This window comes from Python bivittatus, unplaced genomic scaffold, assembly GCF_059951505.1.
Source record: "Python bivittatus isolate LINGU-HERP-01145 unplaced genomic scaffold, Pbiv_v1 ctg000850_np1212, whole genome shotgun sequence".
Classification (NCBI taxonomy): Eukaryota; Metazoa; Chordata; class Lepidosauria; order Squamata; family Pythonidae; genus Python; species Python bivittatus.
Window position 1 is genome coordinate 26,164,322 of NW_028277112.1, and position 26,068 is coordinate 26,190,389.

Consider the following 26,068-nt stretch of genomic DNA (forward strand, 5'->3'; position numbering starts at 1 on the left):
TACAGAGAAAGTCTATTTGCAAGTTATGGCAGAAATCTCATAACTGCATCTCATGATCTTAACCACTGCCCGGTCTGTATCTGGAAAGGCAGTTTACAGAGGATTCTGATCCAAAGTTGTTTAGACTTTTACTGTATATGTTGAAAGCAAAGCTTTGAACCTGGCTTAATAGCTGATAGGTAGGTCATGTAGTTGATTCAACACTGGTATAGTATGGCATGCCTAGGTGCCTCACTGCAACTTCAGTATCAGCGACTTGTGTAGACCCATATAAATTGTATTACAGTAATTTAAATGTGGATGATGGTGGCTAGCCTATTCTTTTCCAGAAAACAGTAAACAGATTTACCAGTCAGAGGTGGTAATAAATGCTTATGGCCACAGGCGTCACTTGATCCTCCAGTAAGATTAATGAGCAGGAGCATTTTCAAGCAATATACTTGTTATATAGGAGGCTATATGGTGTCACCTGGCATAGGTAGTATATACCACATGCTGGCTAGGGAATTCTGAGAGTTGAAGTCCATGCAAGTTGCTGAGGTTGAGAAACACTGGGTATGTACTATATATTCTGCACTTAGTTAGGCATGCATTTGATTCATATATTAAGAGTGCTCAGGCATTCTTTCTGCCATGGAAGAGCATCAACATAGCAGTAAAGGTTGGGGCAGTTACTAGTGCAGCAAATGAGTTACCTATCTACATATGAATCTATTTCTACCTACCTCTTTTTATTATCAGTGTTATATTAGTATAGATCTTGGCTTTCAAAATGGAAATTTTTGGTTTCTCCAGGAGCCAATGAAGTCAAGAGCACCACAACTGCACTTGGAATACAGATTCTACAAGCAGCTAGGATCTGGAGGTAAGTATAATTTGTAGTGGAATAGAATCGTTATTGAAACAAACATCTATCAGCATGTATGCCTGTATAATAGTATTGGTTTATGCTACTGACTGTATTTTTGGCAGAAATATGAAAAAGAATTTTCTTAGTAAGTCTCCTCACGCTCTGTAAATCTGACAAGGGAGTCAGGCTAGCTTTTGTCCTTTCATTGGCAAGCAAGACTTGATCAGTTCTTACTCAGGCCTTTCACCCTTAAGTCAACTTGCTGCTGAAATCTAAATGATCTGGTTAGTTATTTCTTCCTAATTGTTTTGTTTTCAATAATTTTAATTATTTAAATGTATTATTTTTTATCAATATTTTACTATACAGTATTTGCTTAAGAATTATTTTTAGTGGAAAGTTGGGAATTCGCCATTTGGATTATAAATGTTTATTAACTGGAATATTCGTATTGTACTAGACACTAAAACATTTAATGGTCTTGATATGTATAATTGATACATGTAAACTGCACATTTCACTGCAGTGACATGCAGCATTTGCCTGATGAGCCATTCAAGGTAAAGCCACCCATCAAAGTACCTTCTTCCTCATAATTCATCCTTTTCACACTACCTTGTAACTGAAAGAGTTAATGTGCTTTAATCATATGTGGCTATAAGTTTGATACTACTCATATAAGGTTAATTTTTAATTTAAAAAATACAGTAAGCTTTGATAAGGCATCTGCTATTCAAATAAGGTGCTCTATTTCTCATGGACATAGCTAGATATAAATTTACAAGCATTTTATACATGCATTTCCCATGACTAGCATTATAAAAATCATCATCGTGGGACAAGGTTTTACAGAGCAATCTATAATTTATCAAGGCATCACTGATTTTCAAAATGTACCTGTTTGCCATTTTAGATACTAATTAAAGATGAAAATATTTTGATTTGGAAATACTAGAGAGTCTGACAGCTGTCTTGACATAGTTTGAAGTTCCTCAACGCTTTTACATTAAGAATGCTACCAGTGAGGGTTGCAGCAAAACTCATTAGTTCTTCCTTTCATTTCTATTTAGCTAGTCTCACTAAAAAAATTACCTGTAATGAAATGGGAATTTTGTGACAATGAAATATGAAGAAGATAAAATGGTTTTCAGGAGAAATAATAACCTATACATATGTATAGATTTTATGTAGATTCGTTATTTGGATTGCTTATGAATCATGTCGCCTAAAACCTCAGGGTACATAAATCCTAGTATTAAAAGCATTAAAAAGCATCTGGGGGAAATGGGCAGCATATAAATTTAATAAATAAGTAAAATGTGAAATTGGTAGTTTCTATAGGTAATAAACCCACTAAGTATCTTGTACTGAATATCATGTTCTTCCATATATGTAAGCTTTTTATATATATTGTTTATAGGGAAATTGTTACATAACAGGCTGAGACTGAAGTGTTGTAGTGAAATTTCACAAAGGGCCATTGTTGTCTGTTGTGTTTTCTATTGATTTAATGATTATAACTAGGCAAGATGGTACATTTTCATTTGCAAATACTATAACTAAGATAAAAAGAAACCGAAGGCTATTCCTGAATCCTCTTGTGTTTAGAAATTGAATGCAACCAAATGTAATGAATACTATTTATTTTCACTTTTTAGATGGAATACCTCAGGTTTATTATTTTGGCCCTTGTGGCAAATACAATGCCATGGTGCTGGAACTACTGGGACCTAGTTTGGAAGATTTATTTGACTTGTGTGATAGGACTTTTTCCCTGAAAACTGTACTTATGATAGCCATACAATTGGTGAGTATAGCTTCTCTTTAAATTGTCTTCTATACTTTATACTTAAATAATAAAGAAAATATCACGAATGCACAAAGAATGTATCGTTATGGGTTCCTGGTGTTTTCTGAGCTTGCTTCTCTTCCTGCAGACGTTTCATTACCAGTCTAGGTAACAACATCAGTGCATGGGAGAGTGGAGTTTGCTGGCTGTTTATATGTGGTAGGTTGTCTTATCAGCTTTGATTTGGGCATTATTTCTTTCTTGATTGATTTTGGGGTTTTATTATTGTAAACTACCCAGAGAGTTTTGGCTTTGGGGTTGTTTACTTATTAAAAAAAAATAGAATGGGGTATTGTTTCTTCTTTGTGGTTTCTGTTTAACTGGTGCTGGTTCCTGCTTATCTGGGTGTTGGTTAATAGGTGTGTAATGAGGAAGGATGTGTTTGCCTTTTTCCTTTATCTTTGGTTGCTTCTTTTCTAAAATGGTTTGTAGATGGAGCTTATCTCAATATATATTTTAATGGCTGATTTGTCAGGGTTACATGCCTTTAGAAATTCTCTTCCATTTTTGGATCTGGCTTGGTCTGTTTACAGTTTCCCAATTAAAGTAGTGGGTTGAACTTGTCAGTCTGTTGTGATATTTAGGAGTTTTCATCATGTCTTCTGACTGCCAGTTGATGGTCATGGATGCTTTCACTCAAATTTCTGTCCCACATAACGGTTTTCACAAATTTCTTGCATTATATGTTGTAAATGCTTCCTTGGGTGTTGATCTTTGGGTTTTGCTTAGGAGGCTTTGGATAGATTTTGCTGATTTATGGGCTACCATGATGCCTAGGAGTTGTAATTTGTTGGTAGTTTCAGAGGTGTTTTTGATATAAGATCGAGTTATCCTTTTCATGGGTTTTGAAGGTTATATAGTCGTTGGTTCCAGGTCGCACTAGTGTCTGTCAATGTATCCAATAACTACAAAATCCATGAAAAGGATAATTCTACTATAAATCAAAAAGACTAGAAAGTTTGCTAGTGAAATAAATTATGAATTATAGTATGATTCTGCAGGCAGTACCCTTTTCTACACCTAAGTGGTGCAAGTGTAGCAGAATATTCTCAAATCTATGGATATCTGGCAGCCAGTTAATTTACAGGACATTTGAAATAAGGAGATTGAACAAAGCTTTTTCATCTTTGTCCATTCAGTGTCTCAAAGCTTAAAAATGCCCTTGTGGTATGAACTATCATTGACAATCATCGACAACACAAAATGGCAACCAGTGTATAATTTAATGAAGGGAATATTTTTTAAAAATGTACTCTCTTTAATGGATAGGTATATATCATAATCTGTATTTATATTATGAACCAAAATAAAATTAATATTAGGAGGGTTTTCATTTTTAATTTGGTTCATGACAAACCTTGTATTTCAAGACAGGACGACACAATAATACTTCCATTTGTTTTGTTACTAAAGTTATGATTTATTTTAATTTTTTAAAACTTTCTTTCATTCTATTTGATAGATTTCCCGAATGGAATATGTTCATTCAAAGAACTTGATATACAGAGATGTAAAACCTGAAAACTTCTTAATAGGACGACCAGGAAACAAAACTCAACAAATTATTCATATTATAGATTTTGGTTTGGCAAAAGAGTATATAGATCCAGAAACAAAGAAGCACATACCATATCGAGAACACAAAAGCCTTACAGGAACTGCTAGATACATGAGTATAAATACACATTTAGGAAAAGGTATGTATTTTTTAAGAGCACAAACATAGCAGCTTCATTAGATTTTTGTGACTAGCTTGCATATTATAATAATTTTTTTACAAACTCTAGCTATTTCATTAAAACATATGTATGGATATTATTCTTTAATGTTATCAGTGCATGGCAAAATCCTAATTTTTAATAAAAAATTTTAATGAACTGTTGAGTTCAGTTATACCCTTCCTAATGAATGCTTAGCTCTGAACAGCTTTTACAACTCAATTTTCCTTTTTTCCTTTTGCACAACTGGGTTTAAAACTAGGATTTCTTGTCTCTTAGGGTGACCACATCCAGTAGATAGGCCAGTTATTTACATACTTAAATAAGTCAGATTTATTTATTTATTTATTTGATTTATATAACTACCCATCTCACATGAAACAGTTCTGGGTGGCTAACACAATTACAACATCTGTAACAAAATGCAGAAAATAAAACACACTAAAAAAAAAAGGAAATGGCTATCAAGGAGGAACCAATGAACAACAAATTCATTCAAATCATGGGCTCAACCCCCTCCCAACCCCCACACCTGAGAAATAGCACTATGTCAGTTATTCCGTATCTTCATAGTGAGGGTTTATGCAGATTTAAAGAAGGTTTACAGTTTTCTCTTCTAATTTGGTCAGGAGTTCTAACTTGTGGGGAAGTTTGAATTGAAACTTTAGCTTGTAAATTGCTGAGAAAACTTGTTAAATTGTTGTTGAAAAAGTTGTTTAATACAAATAGTGTAAATTGCATCATAACTATGGTGTATAATTAATTTGGAAAGGAAATTTAGACAACTTCAACACTGCAGGTATATCAAATAATATATGATGTGCACAAAGGGAAACAGATATACCCTTGTATTTGAGCTTCATGCAGTAGCTGCCTGTGGAATGCCAAATGGAAATAAGCCATTTTTCTAAGTTTCAAAAATATTAAAAAATATGTAAAATAATATTGAATATTGAAATGTACAGTAATGCCTTAGTGTTCTGTATCTCCTCTCTTTTCCCCTGGAAATCTGTAGTCCAAAGATACCAGAGGAAAAAAAGAGAAAGCTTGGAATCATAACATTCTGATTAGTTCAAGGATGAGTCTATGTAGCCAATTAATGCTTTTACATTTAATGGGATTTGGCAGATTTGATGGAGTAGTTAACTGGAAATTAACATATTCATATTTATCTGTTCATATTTATCTATAATTACCAAAAAGCTTTACATTATTTTATACAGTTTCATACCTGTACATATTTGCCATTAATTTCATATATCAGTCCAGAAATCTAGCCTTCACATTTTCAATTTACTTTTTCAGAGCAAAGTAGAAGAGATGATTTGGAAGCTTTAGGTCATATGTTCATGTATTTTTTAAGAGGCAGCCTTCCCTGGCAAGGCTTAAAGGTAGTATATGAATTCTTTTGGTTTGTCTTGTTTCTTCTGATATTACCAAATTTTCATAGAATGTTTCTGAAGCAGTTAACTTAATGCTTTTTCAAACTTAGGCAGATACGTTGAAAGAACGGTATCAGAAAATTGGAGATACAAAGAGAGCAACTCCTATAGAAGTATTATGTGAAAACTTTCCAGGTAAAGAGTTTTGCTATTGAGTAGGCTATGAGGTGGCTATATTGCCAGTTATACTATATGTTATAGTGTCAGCACAATTAGTGCTGCAATAATTAGAGTCATAGAGTTGGAATGGCCGTTTAAGTCACCAAATTGCTTCTTGCACAGTTCAGGAATTGAAATTAAACCTGTCTATACTTCCGTAAATGATGAGGAGCACATCACTTCTCTGGTTAATTAACTCCAGTGTAAAGCTGCTCTTATTGTTAGGAAGTTTTATCTAACATTCAGCCAGAATCTGCCATCCTGTAACTTAGATTCACTGTTTCCTGTCTTAAGTCTGCAATAAGAGATACCAAGTTTTGACCTATTTTGTGTGTGGATATACTTAATGAGTATTTTGAAGAACGTTGACTCCTGTAATATTTCTAGTATTCTGGTCATCCTTATTGCCTTTCTCTGAACCTGTTTCACTTTCACTGAATCCTTCTTAAAATATGATGTCTAGAACTGGACATAGTATTTGATATGGTATCGTAACAAAGCAGAATAAAGTAGAGTAATTATTTCCCATGATTTGTTTTGTTGATGTAGTCTAATATTGCTTTTGTTTTTTTTATAGCCACATCACACTGCTGGCTATATTCAATTTGCAATCAACTATTATTAGACCTTTTTTACAAGTGCATTTACTAACCCAAGTATCTTCCATCCTATATGTATGCATTTGATTTTTGTTTCCTGAGTGAAGAATTTTGCACTTGTCTCTGTTAGAACTAATTCTGCTACTTTTAGCCTGTTTCTCTAACATAGTGCTCTTTAATCTGGGAGTTTATCCCACCTTCTGCCCTCCCACATGAGTGTTTCTTGATTTTCATGAGCACTATAAAAAAGAAGGAAGTAATGAACTTGTTCATCTGGCTGATTTTTTAAAAATGTGCAGTTTTCCTTGTTTATGTGTTTGTCAGAACATGTTGCCATTTTATTTGTACTTGGCATCCTGAATTAGTTCCATCTATGACTCAGTAACAATATCAGTAATTCCAGAGCTCATGCTGTGTGCCCATGTGCGACTCTTGTTACTGAACAGTTAAATTGGTTATCAATCTAACTGAATTCTTGTATATTTGTTAAAATGCCATGAAAAATGTAAGAAGTTATCCAATTGTCCCTGGTTTTGAAACCATGCCTCCAAATATGAATTACTGTCATCATTATTTATAAAAACAACTTGGCATATAGATTGAGTCCTCTTATAGCAAGAGTCTTCTGATGTGTTTACTATTTCAGCAAACATTTTCAAATGAAGGAATGAAACTATCTCAACTCTGTGATCATCTTCATGAAAAACACCCAGACAAAAAGGATAAAGATTTGGAATATTTCAGAAATCTTCATGATTTGTTTATTAAACATTAAGCAATACTTGCAATATTTTTTTCAAAAAATGTTCTTAAAAGGTCAAACACAGACTTACTCATTTTACCATATTTCAGAGATTATTGCTAACACAGCTTTGATAATGTCATGTTTGCAGGAAGTTATTTCTATAGTAATGCATCAAGAACCAATTGAAATATTGAAACTCTTATCAAATAGTAATACAGTGGTACAAAGGAGCATTGATGAAATGGGTAATGATGTTGAAAACAATAAAATTCTCCTTATAGTTGGATGAAGCTGTGGACAGCAAAGTTTTATTAATGGACTATGTACTGTATCTTGAAGATAACTTTATCCCATAGGAAGATATGCAGTTTGCAAAATGTCTTACAGCTGTAGCAAATCAATTTTGCTGCATTAAAAGCATACTTTGAAAATGCCAGTATTCCATTAACGAACATTATCGCTTATGTAATTGATAGAGTTCTATGGAAGGAAAATATTGCAGATTTATGGCATTTTTGAAGAAGCAGTTCCAGATGTTTTTTGTATTAATTGTATACTTCACAGAAATCACACTGCTGAACATTTTATGTCCAAACTTACACAGCTCACTACATATTGTAGTAAATGAAATAAATAAGATTAAAATCAATTCCAAAAGGATAAATTATTTCAACAACTTTATCAAGACAATAAACAGCAGCTTCTTCATTTGTTTTTTAAATGAAGTCACTGAAGTTACCATGCATAGAAGCAGTTCCTAATCATTCCCAGTAACTATGAGAAAACACACTATTCTGAATTTATATCCTGATTCTTTTGATAAAAATATATTTTAAAACTTAAATTTTGTTATCCAATCTGAATATTGTCATTTGCATTTCAGGGACTTTAGGAAATTTAGATTTTTTTTTTTGCAAATTGAGACGTTTTTCAACTTTACATATTACTTGTTTCTTGCTTGTGTTTATGTGTATCTCTTTCAACATTTCTGAGGTTTTTTTCACTTAATAAAGAAGATGGAAGAGCATGAGGCAAATAAAAATCATAGGAATAGCAGGTCTTGCAGCATTTTACAACAACAATATGGGCTGGATATCAGTTTTGGTATAGTGACAATACGCTGTTCTGCTGCAAATAATGTCATCCAAGCTCTCAAAGTTTCATCTACCCCCTCCCCCCAAAAGCAATATTACTAATTTTTATTCATTAATGTTGAAGTTGAACTAGCTGTAACATTGTTTAATAGTAACATTTTAATAAATATTTCATTAATGACATATATATTGAATATTTTTATTAGTGGCTTTTCATTTTTTTCCCCCCAGTGGAAGAATAACCTGATAGGAAAAGGTTGGAAAAGCTGGGTATATACATTATTTTTCTATTCCCTATTCTATTTTCTATTATGTGTATTAAATACTAATTTATGAAGATACTTTCTCTTTTTATACTAAAAAGCTGAGGCTTACAGTAATTCAAAACTAATCTTTCTAGCAGTTAATATTATCAATGCTTCTTTATTCATGTAGAAGAAATGGCTACATATCTTCGTTACGTGAGAAGGCTAGATTTCTTTGAAAAACCAGATTATGACTACTTAAGAAAGCTCTTTACAGACTTGTTTGATCGGAAGGGTTATATGTTTGATTATGAATATGACTGGATTGGTAAACAACTGGTAAGTACAGTTCAATAAGTATTTTTTATTCTCTTGAAATAATTGTGTGTTTTAACAGACAGTATAAAATACAGTAGTCTTTATTTGGCTTACATTGAATGGTCTTGTATTGCTTAGGTAATGTTTTATAGCTCCATTCTTTGTGATAAGATTATGATAATAATAATTATCCTAGTTTTCTGCACATTGACACACTGGCTATAAAAAGTCATAACATAGTTGAAATTTTCTAAAAACCATTCAGTCCACTGTTAAAACTAATTCAAATTGGAAGGTATTGATTCATTTCTTTAAAAAAATGAAGAAATAAGAATGTATTAAGAGGAACATGCCCTAGTTTGTCAGCAAAACAGGAGAGAATTCAAATCAGAGGTGGGCAACATGAGGTCACAAGCCAAATGAGGTCCCTGAATCTTTTGCTGGCTTTTGGTCATAATTAAGTTTTTTTTATTTGATTTAAGGTCCCTGAACCTTTTTCTTGTGACCCCAGGCCACCTCTGACATAGTTGTCAGGAATTGGTGTCATAATTTCCTGCCATTTCAAGATGGGAAACATAGTAATATAATCTGAGACTGCAGTTAAGCATCATTTAATTTATAAAATAAACACCCTGAATTCCTGAATCTTAAGGATCTGGCTTCATCTACTTTGCATCATCATCACCACATTATGTGGCCATTGGGTAGCCATAAAGTATTAAGTGTAGCCAAAAGGTGGCAATCGTTGCATGTCTTTCAGTATGGGTATAACATACTTTTAATATTGTGTACTTGTTACTAATCTGGTTGCAACATTCAGCATCACTTGACTTCTGATCACTTAAAGATAGGTGGACACGGAGCATGTTGGAATGCATTTGTCTCATGCTTGAAATATTTCAAGGTTTTTGTAGACTTTTTGAGTAGAAATGTAAGTTGAAATTGTAGAAACAAACTGTAAAATTATATCTCGATTCATTGACTGTATTACTGTTGTTACAGTGTGGTGAAAAGAGCTAATAAATGCTAATAAGATCTCATTCACAGCAATTTATATTGATTTTTAGGGTCCTCAAATAGTTGCTTGAGAAAATGGGAAACTTCAAACTAGGATAGGTAGCAAAATCTATTTGTAGAACCTCCTTTAGTATCTGTTACTTTGCAGCTGTACCTGGTTTTAACTCTAGTAAATGATAGGTTGTAAAGCTCAGTCTAGCCTTTACAGTAATTTTATTTGCAAGATGCCTCTGCACTCCACATTGATTTCATAGTCATTCTTACAAAATAAAAATGGTTGTTGGCTGTAGCTGAATCTTGAAAGTATGTCCATCTTTTCAGGAAAATAGACTAAGCTGGGATGGTAGGGACTAGAAGTGGTATCAAAGAACAATCTCAGTAATTTACCTTCCTGTAAATCGTTACTTTATAATTGGCCATGTCTATCATAGAAGCCATATCTTTTGTGATACCAGCACAATGTTTTAGCTAGATGACTGGCTGTAAGAGATTTTCGACTCCTTCTATAAAATGTTTACATTTAATCTTTCTTATCTAGTATCTTAATGAAGTCACAGCATATTAAATCAGTTCAGCATACTAGGTGAAATTTAAATGGCAAATTAAGCTTATTATCAGATGCCAATTTCTGCAATACAGGTGGTCCTTGCATAATGACCACTTGTTCAGCAACCGTTCAAACTTACAATGGTGCTGAGTGGTACTTACGACCAGTCCTCGTACTTAACGATGGACACAGTATCCTGCGGTCATGATCACCATTTGCAACCTCCTTTTGCAGCTTCCTACAAGCAAAGTCAATGGGAAAGCCTGCAGGAGGTCACATATGGCAACCACATGATGTCCTTGCTTAACGACCCACAGTGATTTGTCTAACAGTGGAAGTGCTGGAATTTTCATTGCTAAGTGGCACAGTTACTTGCCGTCATGCTTTATGACTGTGTTGCTTAGCAATGGAAATTCTGGTCTTAATTACCATCGTTAAATGAGGACTACCTGTAATGTGAAATTTTTGATCTTCTGAATTTAGATCCTTAAGTGAAGCAATTACCTAGGAAATCTTGATTAGGTTTTGTGTGTGTGTGTGTGTGTGTGTGCACCCCCAAGTCAGTTTTTAAGGCCCTGCAATCCCTGTATATTCTAGTAGAATCTTCTGTTTTATTTTCAGACAAGTTTAGTGAAATAATTATTCTGTGGATTTGAACAAAGTCTTGAAGAATATTACAAAATAGTTAATGGAATTAATTGAGTTGGAAGGAGCCATTTACACAGTGAATATAACACTCTGTTCCATGCAGAAATCCTAATTAAAGTATCTAAGACAGACTATTCAGCTGGGCTTGAATATGTTGAGTCCTTGGTGCTCTCTGAGCTTGGTTGTTTGCTTGCAGTCATTTCATTACCCAACTAGGTAACATCATCAATGCTAGTGAGTGTGGGGTTTGTTCCCAGTTTATATACAGTAGCTTGCCCTGCCAGTGTTGGAAGGGGTATGGTTTTCTCCTTGGTAGTTCCATGATTAGGGTATTGTTTTCTGCTTGATTGTTCATCTGGTGTTAATCCCTGCTTATCTGAGTATTGGCTGCTGGGGGGGATATGTTCTGGTCTCCCCCTCCCAGCTTTGTGTTGTCTCTTTTGAATGGTATGTAAATACGGTTTATTTCTATATGCCTATTGATGGCTGATTTGTTTGAATGCCAACCTTCCAGCAATTCCCTAACGTTTTTGGATTTGGCTTAGTCTAGGATGCTCACAGTTTCTCAGCTGAAACTGCGGTTGAGTCTGTACATGTGTTGTGAAATTAAAGAGTTTTCATTGTGTCTTCTGACTGCTAATTGGTATTCATGGATGCGCTCTACTAGTCTTCTGCCTGTCTGACCTAGATAGTGGCTGTTACAGTCCTTATGCTGTATGTTGTAAATGACTCCTGCTTTTTCTTCTTGGGCTACTGGGTCTTTTGGTTTACTTAAGATGTTTTGGAGGGCTTTAGTTGGTTTGTGTGCTATGATGATGCTGTTTGGGTCTAATAGTCTGTTGGTTGTTTCTGAGATGTTTTGATGTATGGTAGTTGCCCTCTTCATAGGTTGCAGTGGGTTGAACGGTCAGGCACTTTTTGATAAAGTTGTGTGGGTATCCATTTTGTTGGAAAATGTTCTATAGATGGTCTATTTCCTTTTTCTGGTGTTCTGGGTTGTTGTAATGAGCTTATGCTCACCTGAATAATGTTCTTACACAGCTTCTCTTGTGGGAGGTTGGGTTGTTACTTTGGTCATGGAGCACTTGGTTAGTGTGGATTGTTTTTCAATAGACTTGCGTTTCTAATTTGCCATTGTTTCCTCTGCTGATGAGGATATCGGGGAAGGGTAGTGTGGTGGTGTTTCTTCTTCCCTTGTGAATTTTATTCCTTTTGAAGATGTTGTTGATTGTTTCATGTTTTATTAAACTTTTTTATTATGACAAAGTTGTGGTCTACATAATGGATCCATACTTACAGTTATATGTGTGGGAGTGCTATAGTTTCTAGACACTGCATTATGGTCTCCGCTATGAGTCCTAAGAGTGGTGATCCCATGGGTGTTCCTCTGATTTGTTGATATATCTGTCCATCAAACTGAAAGTAGGTAGTGAGGCAGAGGTTGATGAGGTCCATGATTCTGGATATTTTGATCTTAGTGTCTAGGTCAGGTGCGTTGTGTAGCACTGCTGCCAGGGAATCTTTCGCTAGTTCTGGATCTGTGGACGTGAAGAGTACTGTGACATTGAATGAAACCATAATTTCATCTTCTATTTTTAGATCTCTTTTCTTCTATTGGGCTTGACTATATCTAGTGAAAGGGATATCCCCACCTCTAAGAATATTTAGTTCAACTGTTCAGCTGCTCTTACTGTTAGAAAGTTTTTCCTAGCTTTTAACTTTTAACAAATTCCAGTGAATTTGACTTCCTATAAGTAAAATCTATTCAATGTCCAGAGATCATAAAAATCTTGGCCTTCTTTTATGTGACTTATTTCAGAAGTTTGAATGGTCCTAAAGTGATGACTATAACAGTACTCAAGGTGGGGTTTGACTAGTGCAAAACAAAGTAGAAAAATTAGTTCCTGTGATTTAACTTAAAATAGCTTAATTACTAATTATTTAATTAATAATCACATCACATTATTGCCCCATATTCAGTTTGCAATCAATACTATTCCAATATCCCATAGTATATTTCACTGTATATCTGTGAATTTGACTTTTGTTTCTTAAGTAGAGAACTTTTGACTTGCCTCAGTTAAATTCCATTCTTTTAAGTTCAGCCCATTTTTCTAACTGAGCAAGGTGATTTTGAGTGTCATGTCTTTTAGGATATTGTTAGGACAGTTTTGTGTCACCTGTGAATTTTATAGGATCATCCCCTCCATTTCCTCATACAAGCAGTTGATAAAAATGCTGAAGAGTAGAGAACCTTACTGAACTCCACGTGGTACTTTGCTCCAATTTGATGAGGAAACACTGATGAGCATTCCTGGATTATGATTTTCCACACACCTATGAAACTAATAAATTATTTTAATATATAACTTACTTCATCTGCAGTTAATCTTATAATAAACCAATGAAATTATTCCCTTCTGTCCAAATATGCCAATACTAAAGGCCTGCAGGTAAAAGTCAAGTTATCATGGAAACTAAAAATAATCTTTCATTATTTCTCAACAAAAAAAAGTTACTATTTTCCCAGTTTTCTTATCATGTAACCATGATGTATTCTTTGCAGCCTACACCAGTGGGTTCCATCCATTCGGATCCTGCGATAACCTCCAATAGAGAAGCACATCCACACAGAGATAAGATGCAGCAGTCCAAAAATCAGGTATGCCATCCAGCAATATTATATGCCAGCTTTGTACTGCAGTGCCTTATGTAATAGTTTGTGACTAAAGTTGTATATCACTTGCTTCTTTGATTAAACATTTATTAATACCAGTGTTTTGATTGTAGGCTTTAAATAAACTTTGTGTAATGCTGTCTTGTACAATATAATGTTAAAAAGCTATTACTATTAGTGCAGGCTTAAAGGCATTTGGAAGTTTAATAGTGGATTTGAGATTATCTCATCTCTGTCTTCAAAGGGAATTTCCCCACCTGTCTTCACAGTGGTTAAACATATTATCATGAGAATTAGAGTTATGTATAATCAGCATTGCCTTTAAGTCAGGAATTGAAGCCAGCTTCAAATTCATATTTTAAATCTTTTTTATTAGTAAATTTTATTTGTTTTTTTGGGAGTAACATTGATGCTTATAAAATAATTTATTCGGTCTAAGAAACGGGAAATTCACTCTATAGAAGTGATCCTATGGTTTTCATTTAGTCTGTTTATTATTGTTGAAGTTGCTTATTGCTTGCCTCTCTTCTGAATCTATTTTTTTTTAATTTTAAAAAGTAAAACCATGAACTTTAAATGTAAGCAGGGATTTTAATATTATTATAATTCCTGGAACTAATTTGGCTTTTTTAAGAATGTTTTGGAAATAAAAAATAACCACATGGAGAATAATTTCTATCGGCAACAACGAGTGATAAAGTATTATACTTTATCTTAGTTTTTGTATTTGTATATACCCAGGTTTTTCCAGCTATGTTGCATGGAACCCTAGGTTCAATGAGAACTTGATAGAGTTCTGTGAGACACTTAAGGATTTTTTTTTTTTAATTGAACAGAGCTGGTTTTCTATCACTAGAGCTTTGCCTTTTGATCAGGGGTTCATGGATTTTTTTTTTTTTAAACTAACAGGTTCTATGGTTTGAAAAAGTTTGAAAAGTAATAGTAGCAATGAAAGAAAATATAGAATATTAGCGATAGCTGACATTCCCATATCAGCTAGGCTATTCAGACCAAAGCAATTAGTTTCATCCATTTTTGGTTTTTCTTAGTAGATACTTTCCCATGTCTAAGTTGGCAAGGGCATAGTGCACTAGGGTATTATAAAATATCTTAAACTAAACTTAGGGTCCATTTAAGCTTGTAAAATAGATTACCCAAGTGTCAAGGGAAGGATAAGTAATATATATTATAGCTGAGGTTGGAAACCCTTGCCTACAAATTACTGTTGGACAAGGCCACAGGTTCCCTGCTCTTGCATTGCATTTTCAACTATTTTAAAATATGGATTTGTAAGTACTTTAATTCCAAACATTTTAAAATAAATAATCTATTAAAATGTATATCAGTTTTGTCATCTTGACATTATTTTTAAATGTATAGTATGTTATTACTTTAAAATATAGTAAAACAGATTATGGACCTATTATGTTTTTAGCATTTAAGCATTAAATCTGACTATAATACAGTATGTATTAGTTAAGTGTGCATGCCATGGAAATACTGAAGTTCTGGTTTTATTATTTTGTGCTCCTCAGTTAATATTCTTGAGGTATTCATGAAATGGGAAACAAAATAGGTTTTCAACAGAACAGCCCACCTAAAACATTCTGTTAGAATATTCTGAGTTGCCTGTGTTCAGGTATTCCATGTCTTAATGGGACAAAACAAAAAATTTTTTAAATATTGGGGCCATAGGAAACAATGGGAACTCAGAACAAGTTCCCTACTCCTTTGTTTTTCATTCACTGAGGGTGGCAGTCCAGTTTTACATCCTTCTCCCCAAAAATATGTATACACTGTGTGCACAATTAGTAGGCAAGTGAGTATTTTGACCATATCATTTTTATGCATATTTTCCACCTCCAAGCTGTATAAACCTGGATGCTTATTGGATATAAGCATATCAGGTGATGTGTATTTGTGTAATGAGGGAGGGTGTGGCCTAAGAAGATCAACACCCTATATCAAGGTGTGCATAATTATTAGGCAGCTTCTTTTCCTCAGGCAAAATGGGCCAAAAAAGAGATTTAACTGATTCCGAAAAGTCAAAAATTGTAAAAAGTCTTTCAGAGAGATACAGCACTCTTGAAATTGCTAAGATATTGGGGCGTGACCACAGAACCATCAAACGTTTTGTTGCAAATAGTCAACAGGGTCTCAAGAAACGTGTTGAGAAAAGAAGACGCAAATTAACTGCCAAAGATTTGAGAAGAATCAAACGTGAAGCTACCAGGAACCCATTATCCTCCAGTGCTGTCATATTCCAGAACTGTAACCTACCTGGAGTGCCCAGAAGTACAAGATGTTCAGTGCTCAGAGACATGGCCAAGATAAGGAAGGCTGAAACTCGACTACCACTGAACAAGACACATAAGTTGAAATGGCGAGATTAGGCAAGAAATATCTGAAGACAGATTTTTCAAAGGTTTTATGGACTGATGAAATGAGAGTGACTCTTGACGGACCAGATGGATGGGCCTGTGGTTGGATCAGTAATGAGCACAGAGCTCCACTTCGACTCAGACGCCAGCAAGGTGGAGGTGGGGTACTGGTATGGGCTGGTATTATTACAGATGAGCTAGTTGGACCTTTTTGGGTTGAAGATGGACTCAAAATCAACTCCCAAACCTACTGCCAGTTTTTAGAAGACACTTTCTTCAAGCAGTGGTACAGGAAAAAGTCTGCATCTTTCAAGAAGACCATGATGTTTATGCAGGACAATGCTCTATTGCATGCATTGAAGTACTCCACTGCGTGGCTAGTCAGTAAAGGCCTCAAAGATGAAAGAAAAATGACATGGACCCCTTCCTCACCTGACCTAAACCCTATTGAGAACTTGTGGGCCCTTCTCAAATGGGAGATTTATGGTGAAGGAAAACAGTACACCTCTCTGAACAGTGTCTGGGAGGCTGTGGTTGCTGCTGCACAAAAAGTTGATAGTCAACAGATCAAGAAACTGACAGACTCCATGAATGGAAGGCTTATGACTCTTATTGCAAAGAAGGGTGGCTATATTGGTCACTGATTTTTTGTTTGAAATGTCAGAAATGTTTATTTGTAAATTTTGAGTTGCTTGTTTATTATTCTCACTTTAACAGATGAAAATAAATGAGTGAGATGGGAGAATTTTCATTTTTCATTTAGTTGCATAATAATTCTGCACACTAATAGTTGCCCAATAATTGTGCATACATAGACATGCTCCTAAGAAAGCCAAAACCTCACTTTTACTTTCTTAAATATTCAGGTTTGAGGTTTATTAACATTTTGGATTGACCAGGAACACTGTAGTTGTTCAATAATGAAATTCATCCTCAGAAATAACAACTTGCCTAATAATTGAGCACGCAGTGTATGTATTCCCATAGGAATTTTTATGCAGAAAGTTTAAACTGATTTTTTCATCATGAGGCATTGGCCACAACAGATATGACATATAAGCATTCTTCAATTAGCAATTAGTACCTGCACTCCAAATATAAATGTTGTCAATTAAACAGGTCCTGCATCAGGCACAAATTGAGAGATGATGATGATGGATGATGATGATGATGATGATGATGATGGCATAAGAATAACTGTATAGCTATGCTGACTGCAGAAAAGTGTTACTTAATTGCATAAATACTTCGATTTAATGAACACCACCCGCTCCCACTATTACTATGTTGCCAGATTCTGCCAACAGCAATACCCACATTTGCAGCTCATATGCAAAACCTAGTGTTATTGTTGTATATACTTATTGCAACCAAACCAAACCTATATTTCTATAGAATAAAGCATAGCTGACATTTAATGTTCTGAGATATTTTCAATTTCTGAAAGGGATCCTGAAATTCAACATCAAGAAAGCACAGGAGTGCATAGAAACCAAAAACCTCAACAAGCAAGTGAAATCAACATAGAATCACCTTTGCATTTTTAAATGTATACTGGAAGTTTCTTATCTGTAGGCACAAGATGATGCACAGAGTGTGTACAAAAAGCTTCAGCAGACTAATTACACCAACACAGCAACTTTTCTTTCCTTTAATTGCACCCTAATAACTCCACATCAACAAGCAAAATAGATAAAGATCAGACAACAACTACACCGCTCTAAAATCAAGATTAAAAAATGAAACACCGAAGAGGGCTTGCTTTAGTGGGCATGCAGACAAAATATACTCAGCAGCATAAGCATCAGCTATAGTGACTCTAGCATAATCACAATCCCTCATAGCACTCTTGATCTTCCTTTCATGGTCTTTCATCAAGAGAAGTTATATCTGGATTGGCTACTGATTTAGACATGTGCTTAATTACCTGCCATTACTTTGCTCCAGCATTTCTCCCCTGTTAAAATTAATATTAAACTTAGAAAATAAAACCCCAGTCACAGGATGCAGGAAACACTCAAGTTACTGAAGCAATACTTGAAACAGTGCCGATCAAAAAAGTTGAGTTTTGTTCCATTCTCAAATTAAACTCTCAAAATGTTCTCAGATAGGGGTATTTTATTTCAAGAACATGTTGTTTAATCAGCTGTTTCATAATCAAACTGGTTCCCATTGGAATCATTTTGCACATCCCTAATTATTCAATATTTTTCTAAGAAAAGTATATCCTTTTCAAAATTAGTGTCTTAAGTATTTTTATTCTGCATGGAATTCCATGTTTAAAGTTTTGTTAAACAATTCCACTCATTGTTATGCAATTTAAAAAGGGGGGAGACTTTAAATATTTTTTTCTGCTTTTGGATATGTGTGTACATGTTTTATTATACACGCATAGGCTTCTATGCATTTTTGTGCTCTTTATTTAGAATAAAATACAATTGATTAGCTGCATGGTGTTTTTAATATATTATGGGTTCTTTTTCCTCCTCTTGTATGCATGCTTAATGCATTATGTTACTGGCAGTCAACAGACCACAGGGCAGCTTGGGACCCCCATCAGGCCAATCCCCATCACTTGAGAGCTCACCTGGCAGCTGACAGACATGGTGGCTCGGTACAGGTATTTTTTGTTCTTTGCATGACTATTTCCACATCTTAATCTCTTTGGACAGGCATGGCATGTGTCTAGTTTCCACTGAAAATTCACTTCTAATGATGTCCATAATTATATGTCTTCTGTTATAAAAGCCATAATGAAAAATCAGACAAAATTTGATTTTGTTTCTACGAGTGCTTGTAAAAGAATAGCAATCTGGATTTTGAAAAAAACATATTTGGATGACTGCTAGATAATAAAATTGTCATTGAGTGATGTGTAATGGAAATGGCAGTGCCATTAGAGCTTCAGATGATTGCTGACTACTAGTAATATTTTGATCATACAAATCACCCTTTATAGTAACGATTTCTAGACCATACTTAATGTGCCTTTATGCTTATGATTGAAAATGATACTGCTATACCTGTTGTCATAATAATCTGTTGGAAGTGTAGTGAAATCCCCCCCCCCTTCATCTCTCTGGCTGTTGAACTTTATAATTGCTTATTTACTATATAATGCATCTCAGATATATTATGCCTGTGTAGCTGTTCATCTCCCCCAAAACAGTAATTGAAAAACAAGTTTACTAAATCCAGTAAAAGTTTTTACAAGCCTATATAATGTAAAAAGGGCTCATGTAACTATGCTTGTATAAATTTGTGCAAAAGGAAGAAGCAGATGGAAAGTTCTCTGTCACCCCACTCCACCTTCTCTGTTTAAAATAAGGATTTGGATAATTTCCTGCTGCTTTCCCAGCAGTTCTCTTAGTCCTTTGATGTCCTTTTTTTTTTTGCTTCTGCCAAAAGGCTTATTTCATTTTTTAACATTAATATCTCTCCATTGCTAATTAAATATCTTTCTTGAATATTTTTGAATGGCTATGTAATAATTTCAAATCACCCAGACCAAAAAAAAGGAGGTATATTTGGAGAATCATTTGTCTAGCTGTAGTCAAGATTGGCTAGTCTGCTGTTGTCTCTCATACTTGACAATAATCTAATTTCCTATATTAAATTATTTTAATTTGCATCTGAGACAGGATCAGTGATTTAGGATTAAGCCATAGATATAATGCTTTTCTGTTGTGCTTTGTTGAAAGAAAATAAAGCTGCTTCATTTTTTTAACCTGCCCATAATTCCTAAGTAAAAGAGGTATGTGCATTGTAACTAATATTGAAGTGTAACATTGTCTTCATGGAAATGTATTATTTTTGTTCTTTATTTTGTTCCTCTAGGATATCTTTTAGATTGTAGTCTTCAGCTCATAGTCTTTTAAAAATGCTTCCAATTAGTTAAATTTTTTTCATGGTTCTTTACTACAGTTTTTGGAAAACATGTTACAAGTTTCTTTAATACATGTTAAAAGCATGCCAGAAAGATTATTTAGTTTCTCTTTTGTGACTTTCTTACCTTTTTCAACCTTCCATAATCACTTTCTCAACCTTTCATAATAGGTATAGGGAATAATTGTCATTTTGCACTGTGAGTGGGAATCTAGTGCAATTACCAGGACCTATCCTATATTATTGGGAACATGGAGCTATATCCTGATAAACATAAGCTATTTGCCACAGTTTCTATTACAGATAGTACTTGACTTACAACCAAAATTGGGTCATTGCTAATGGATTGCAGTCGTTAAGTGAGTTGCGCCCAATTTTATGACCTTTTTTGCCATGGTTGTTAAGTGAATCCAACTTCCCCTGGTTGACTTTGTCAGAAGCCCCCTGGGAAGGTGTCAAATGACCATGTGACCCCTGGGATGCTGCAACCGTCATAAATACATGATGGTTGCCAAGCGCCTGAATTTTGATCACATGACTGCAGGGATGCTGCAACAGTCATAAGTGCAAGGTCCAGTTGTAAGTTACTTTTTTCAGCACCATCGTTACTTCAGTCATTAAACAAATGGTCATAAGTCAAGGACTACCTGTAAAGACTGTCAGTGATGACAGAAGAAAAAGTTCATGTATGTTTTATTTTTTGTCCATTTTGTTCCTGGTAATGAATGGACATTATGCATTTTTTCTTTAAAATACTTTCCTAGCATTTAGGATATTAATCTACATTACTAAATTGGCAATGATAAAGCAGTTAACATCTTATTACTGATTCTCCATTTTTCTCTCTTGCCTCTGAGTTTAAAGTGCTATGCTATAGGCTTGATCCCATATTAAAAAAACCCCTAAAGCAGTTTGATTGGTGCAACAAACAAGCAACACATGTGCATTTGTTTTATTTATTTATACAATTTATATAGCCACCCATCTCACTGCAGTAACTTTGCTTCCCATAAACTATTGAAGAGATCCTTAGTTCCTGTAAGCAGCATGTAATTTGTTGTTAGCAGTCACTACCTAGCCTCCTAGATCCATGTTCTGTAACCATTTGTCTTAGTTCCTGAAAATGTCAACTGAATAGCATGAGCTCTTTTTTCACATTTGCAGCAACTTGAAACACTTGTGAAAAACTCTTTAAATTATATTTTTCAAAATATTTTCCTTTTAGCAGAATTATCCAAGTCTAGCTGATTTTTGTACAAGTCTATTTCAGACTCCCTAATTGTGTTTTTTTTAAATAATATTTTAGACTTATGTGCCAATTTTAAGATTCACATTAACTTTGCATGGACAGAAAGAAACAGTAGTAGATTATGTAAATTGTTGTGTAGAAATACTAAATATTAGTGATGGTTTATTTAACAGTGGACTGTGCCAAAGAGCTTTAACATTTGAAATAAATATGTCAGTGCAAAGGTTAGTTTCAGAAATTGAGAGATTATTATATATTTTTACACAATATTCAGGTTGAGTTTAGTTTGGTGTAATGGTTAAGGCATCAGGCTAGAAACCAGGAGACCACAAAGCCAGCTGGGTGACTTTAGGATAGTCACTCTCCCTCAGCCCAAGGAAGAAGGCAGTTGCAGATCACTTCCAAGAAAACTGCAGGGACTAGTCCAGGCATTTGCCAGGAGTCAAAAACTAACTTGGAGGCACCAAATGAATGAATGAATGAATGATGTACCATGTGAAGTTCTTAAAAGAAAAAGTCACGTTTATTATATGTGTATTATGAACTCTGTCCAGATCTTACATAGTTTGGGAGGGCATGTAACAAGTAAAGCCAAGATTTTGATGCAGTGAAAGGCTTAAGACAGTGATGGTGAACCTATGACACCCATGTCAAAGGTGACACACCATGAGGTTTTGGGTGACACGTGTTGCCAAAGAAACTGGGTTTGTTTTACTCCTATTTCATTTTTGTAATTGTTTGATGTTTCTTTATATAATACATAGCACCACACATGGTTGGACTGTATTTTTTTTTAATAAATGAATATATAAATAATTGTTTCTCTTTTGTTTGAGGGGGGGTGACACCCAGCAGAGTCGAGTTAGGCATTTTCCGAATTTTTGACACGCTGAGCCCAAAAGGTTCACCGTCACTGGCTTAAGAGGAATAAAAACTAAAGAGTTATGAAATGCTTGGCACTATGTTACCTAATTATCTTGTCTTCCCTCTCAGTGTTACTTTTCCTGGGTGTATGTCCTCATTCACATTATCTTACCCAGGATGTTCATATTACTGATTATGATAGAATGTTGTTAAAGTTGCACCTGCTTCATACACATTTTTATTGATTGATTGATTTAACTGATTTCAATAGATTTATGGCAGTTTATTTTATCATATGCAATTGAAAAGTGGATGCCCATCTTTCTGTGCAACAGGATTACTTTCTTAATAAGAGCAAATGTTTATTAGTTCAAAGTGTGGCTGTTATCAGTCAATCAATCTTATCTATCTCTATGTAGAACTAAGTGCAGTTCATTGAATTTATTCCAGGGTAGCTATTCCCAAGGATTTATTCTAGGGTGACTATGTTAGGATTACAGTCTTTTGTATTACTTTCACCTTTTTTGTAGGTGGCTTTCTCTACAAGCAGTTGGAGAATGATTAGTAATAGAAATGCATGATGCTTGAATAGAAAAAAATGACTACGCCTATGAAATAATATGTTGATACACTAATTACAACTCCTTGCTCTCATAGTAAACCAGTATAGTAAATGTGGGCAATTATTATTTCATAATTTTTGAAACTGCTTGCCATTGCAGGTTGTAAGCTCAACAAATGGAGAACTCAACACTGATGATCCTACTGCTGGCCGTTCAAATGCACCCATCACAGCCCCTACTGAAGTAGAAGTTATGGATGAAACCAAGTATGTATTGCCTTGAAATAATCTCTTTGATGACACCACATTTTATGAGATTGAGTTTTCCAGTTGAGATTCCCATGATACTTAGTTCTTAACTGTAACAAGTAATTCATGAAGCCCTTAAACAGTTTTTGTTTTTTACTTCTAAGAGACAGAGGGAGTGTGTGCAAGAGAAATTTCATTTACTTGTCTATAAAATGGTTTCTTAGTTGAAACTATTAGTCTTTCCAGGCAGTACAATTTCCCCACAATGTATTTCAGATAGAATGGTAGTATAAATAACTTGATGGATGGGTTTATGCCATTCTGAAGCTTGCTGCTGTCTACAACAGCACTCCATTCAGTGATAAGCAAGGAAGAAATCGCATTTCTCTGAACTTTTAAAAATAATGTACAAAAAACTTCCATTCACAGTACAGATGTTTCTCAGCCAAAGGGTGCAGCTTTTATACATGAAAAGGCTCTTCAGAATAGTTCATTTCCCCCCTTCTGTGGTGCACCAAAACTCTGTAGGGAATGGGAAGTTTGTGTACATACAACCATTTAGCCTTCCTTTCTGTACTGCAAATGAATCAAGATCACCATGTACAAAGGGTGGTGTTAGTGGTAGACACAGTTGGATTTTACTGAGACTATTTCAGCCTCTGGATGTGGTTCTATTCCATATTAAAATAGCCAGAAAGAATTATGATCTATGCAACAAACAAGTGAGCAAGACATGCAGAAATTCCTAAACTACAAGCTGAAATATGAAATAGAAGTATTATAATGTTTTCAGTGACAATGTTGGTTTGCTTAGTTTGTTCTACATTAATTTCACTGATGTTTCTGTCTTACTCATTACTTCAGAATTTGATTATATGTTCAGATATAACTTTTTTTTACAATATACAGCATTCTGATTTGTTTTTCCTTCCTTGTATTTTCCTCATATTAGCTGCCAGAAAGTGTTGAACATGTGGTGAGTTCTAAAGCACAGGCAGGCAGAAATAGCTCCAGAGCATTTAAAAACAAAAGTACAATTGGAAAAAACAAAGCAAAATAATTTTAATGGTTTTTAATATTGGTCGTCTTTAACACGAGAAACTTGCTAGCTCATTGAGGAGCACTTTTGCCTGCTTCAATTCTTGCTTGTTTTGAAGTGATATAGACTTGATGTATTTTTATCTAATACGTCTGAATTTATGCTTTAATTTCAATTTATGCTTTAATACAGTTGTTTTGCCCATCGATTTGCCATTTTAAAGGGAAAACAACAATTTCAGGTATTTTAACTTCCACAGTAATACCTTAACATGATAAATAAAGTATTTTAATTGCCACTAAATTACAGTAGATATTTTCACATATATTTACTGAACTGTTAGTGATTGGTAATTATTTGCTAACTGATATCTCAGTCAGGGAACAATTACTCCTCTCAAATTTGTACTTTAGTGCATTTTCACATTTCAGTAATTGTACTCATCTCAAAATGCAGTCTCTAAACATTTTCACCTTTAATTTATTATTGGCAAGTTTTAGTTTTGGATAGAATGACGAATTTTCTAAAATGGTGATTGATTTTATCTAATTTCCTAATGCTGATAATTGCATCAGAACGATCTTTATAAGTTATTTTATGTTTTAAATAATCTAATATTTGGATATGATTAATGAATAAGTCATATTTATTGGTTTGGAAAAAAAACACCCCCCTCTTCAGCCCCTCTCTCCATAACTTCTTATCACAATTTATTAAAAGTTTATTTCCTCCAGTTTTCAATCTTAAATGCATGATATAAACAGAAAAAAATACAGGAGGGACTAGTGGTTTAAGAAACTAATTACTAGCTCCTGATCATAATGACACAAAACTAACAGAAACATATTATAAAACCATAACTTCAAATATAATAATGTATAAAATGTTGCAGTAAAGCTGCAGAAAGCACTTTCAGTGGCAGTAATGTCAAATAAAGCTAGTAGTCCTCCTAATAAGTTAATATACCTTCATTTTGAAGGAGGATCCTGGAAAGACAGTGATAATATATCCTAGGATATCTGTACCTAGGAGAGAATATTTTAAATAATGCAATATAGTAGATTGTATCTAAATCTTCTATCAGTTGGTCCCGTATAGCCTGTTTTACATGCCTGAAATTTTTAATTGCTGTGGCTAGGACAGATTAGTCACATAATGTTTTAAAAAATCCTGCAAGTATATTTATGTGGATGTAGAAATATCAGTGCAGATCCTGTAAATATACTTAGGATATAGTACTTATTTTATATATGTTTTATGGACAGCATTACTATTTTGAATTTATGTCATATATTTTTATATAGTGAAGTATATTTGATTTTCTGTGTTGCCATTCTATTCAGTCCTTACATTATCGGTATGGTAGCTAGCGTAATACTGTCTCTTCCATCATATCTGTTTGCACAATCCATCACGATTTACAAAATCAACTAAATTCTTGAAGTGAGTTTTTATTGGTCGGTTACCAGGGAGTTAAAAGTATAGGAAGAACAAAGTAATGCAGAAATTTATCACAAAAATAACATTCTTTCATTTGCAGAGTTTAAGTGGAAATTGTATGTATGCTGAAGTTAGTGCTAATTTTACATATTTATTTATTAAACATATTTGTATGCAGCTGCAATCGAAAATTACTCTTGGCAGCTTCCATAAAAATAAAAATAAAGCAACCCCGTACAGAAATAAAAATACAACAGCACTAGAAGAATAGGAAGAAAATAAAAGATGGCAACAACAACTCCAATCAGGGGAAGACTGTCTGAAAAATCCTGGTTTGAGGAGCTTGTGGCAAACCAGCAGAGGGAGTCAACCTCATCTCCAGAGGGAGGGGCTATGGCACAATGTCAGCATTGCAACAGAAAAACAGCGCCTCCTTGCCTCAGTCTCCCAAAAGTGTAGGATTTGCAGCAGTTTCTCCCAGCTAGATATCA

General features: G+C 34.3%; 1 protein-coding gene across 8 annotated transcripts in view; it reads left to right on the plus strand.

The window, feature by feature from the left end:
- Nucleotides 1–26,068, plus strand: part of CSNK1G3 (casein kinase 1 gamma 3) — a 64,431-nt gene that overhangs the window by 31,531 nt on the left and 6,832 nt on the right. For 4 of the 8 annotated variants that reach the window (XM_088130156.1, XM_088130158.1, XM_088130157.1 and 1 more), the window contains 10 exons: nt 796–865; nt 2,509–2,657; nt 4,162–4,396; nt 5,723–5,808; nt 5,910–5,994; nt 8,892–9,040; nt 13,798–13,893; nt 18,814–18,909; nt 23,010–23,116; nt 24,330–24,378. In XM_088130156.1, coding sequence (XP_087986282.1) covers nt 796–865; nt 2,509–2,657; nt 4,162–4,396; nt 5,723–5,808; nt 5,910–5,994; nt 8,892–9,040; nt 13,798–13,893; nt 18,814–18,909; nt 23,010–23,116; nt 24,330–24,378 — 1,122 coding nt within the window. Of the gene's footprint in view, nt 1–795; nt 866–2,508; nt 2,658–4,161; nt 4,397–5,722; nt 5,809–5,909; nt 5,995–8,891; nt 9,041–13,797; nt 13,894–18,813; nt 18,910–23,009; nt 23,117–24,050; nt 24,075–24,329; nt 24,379–26,068 lie in introns of all 8 variants that reach the window. The other 4 variants (XM_088130160.1, XM_088130162.1, XM_088130161.1 and 1 more) reach the window with 4 other exon arrangements.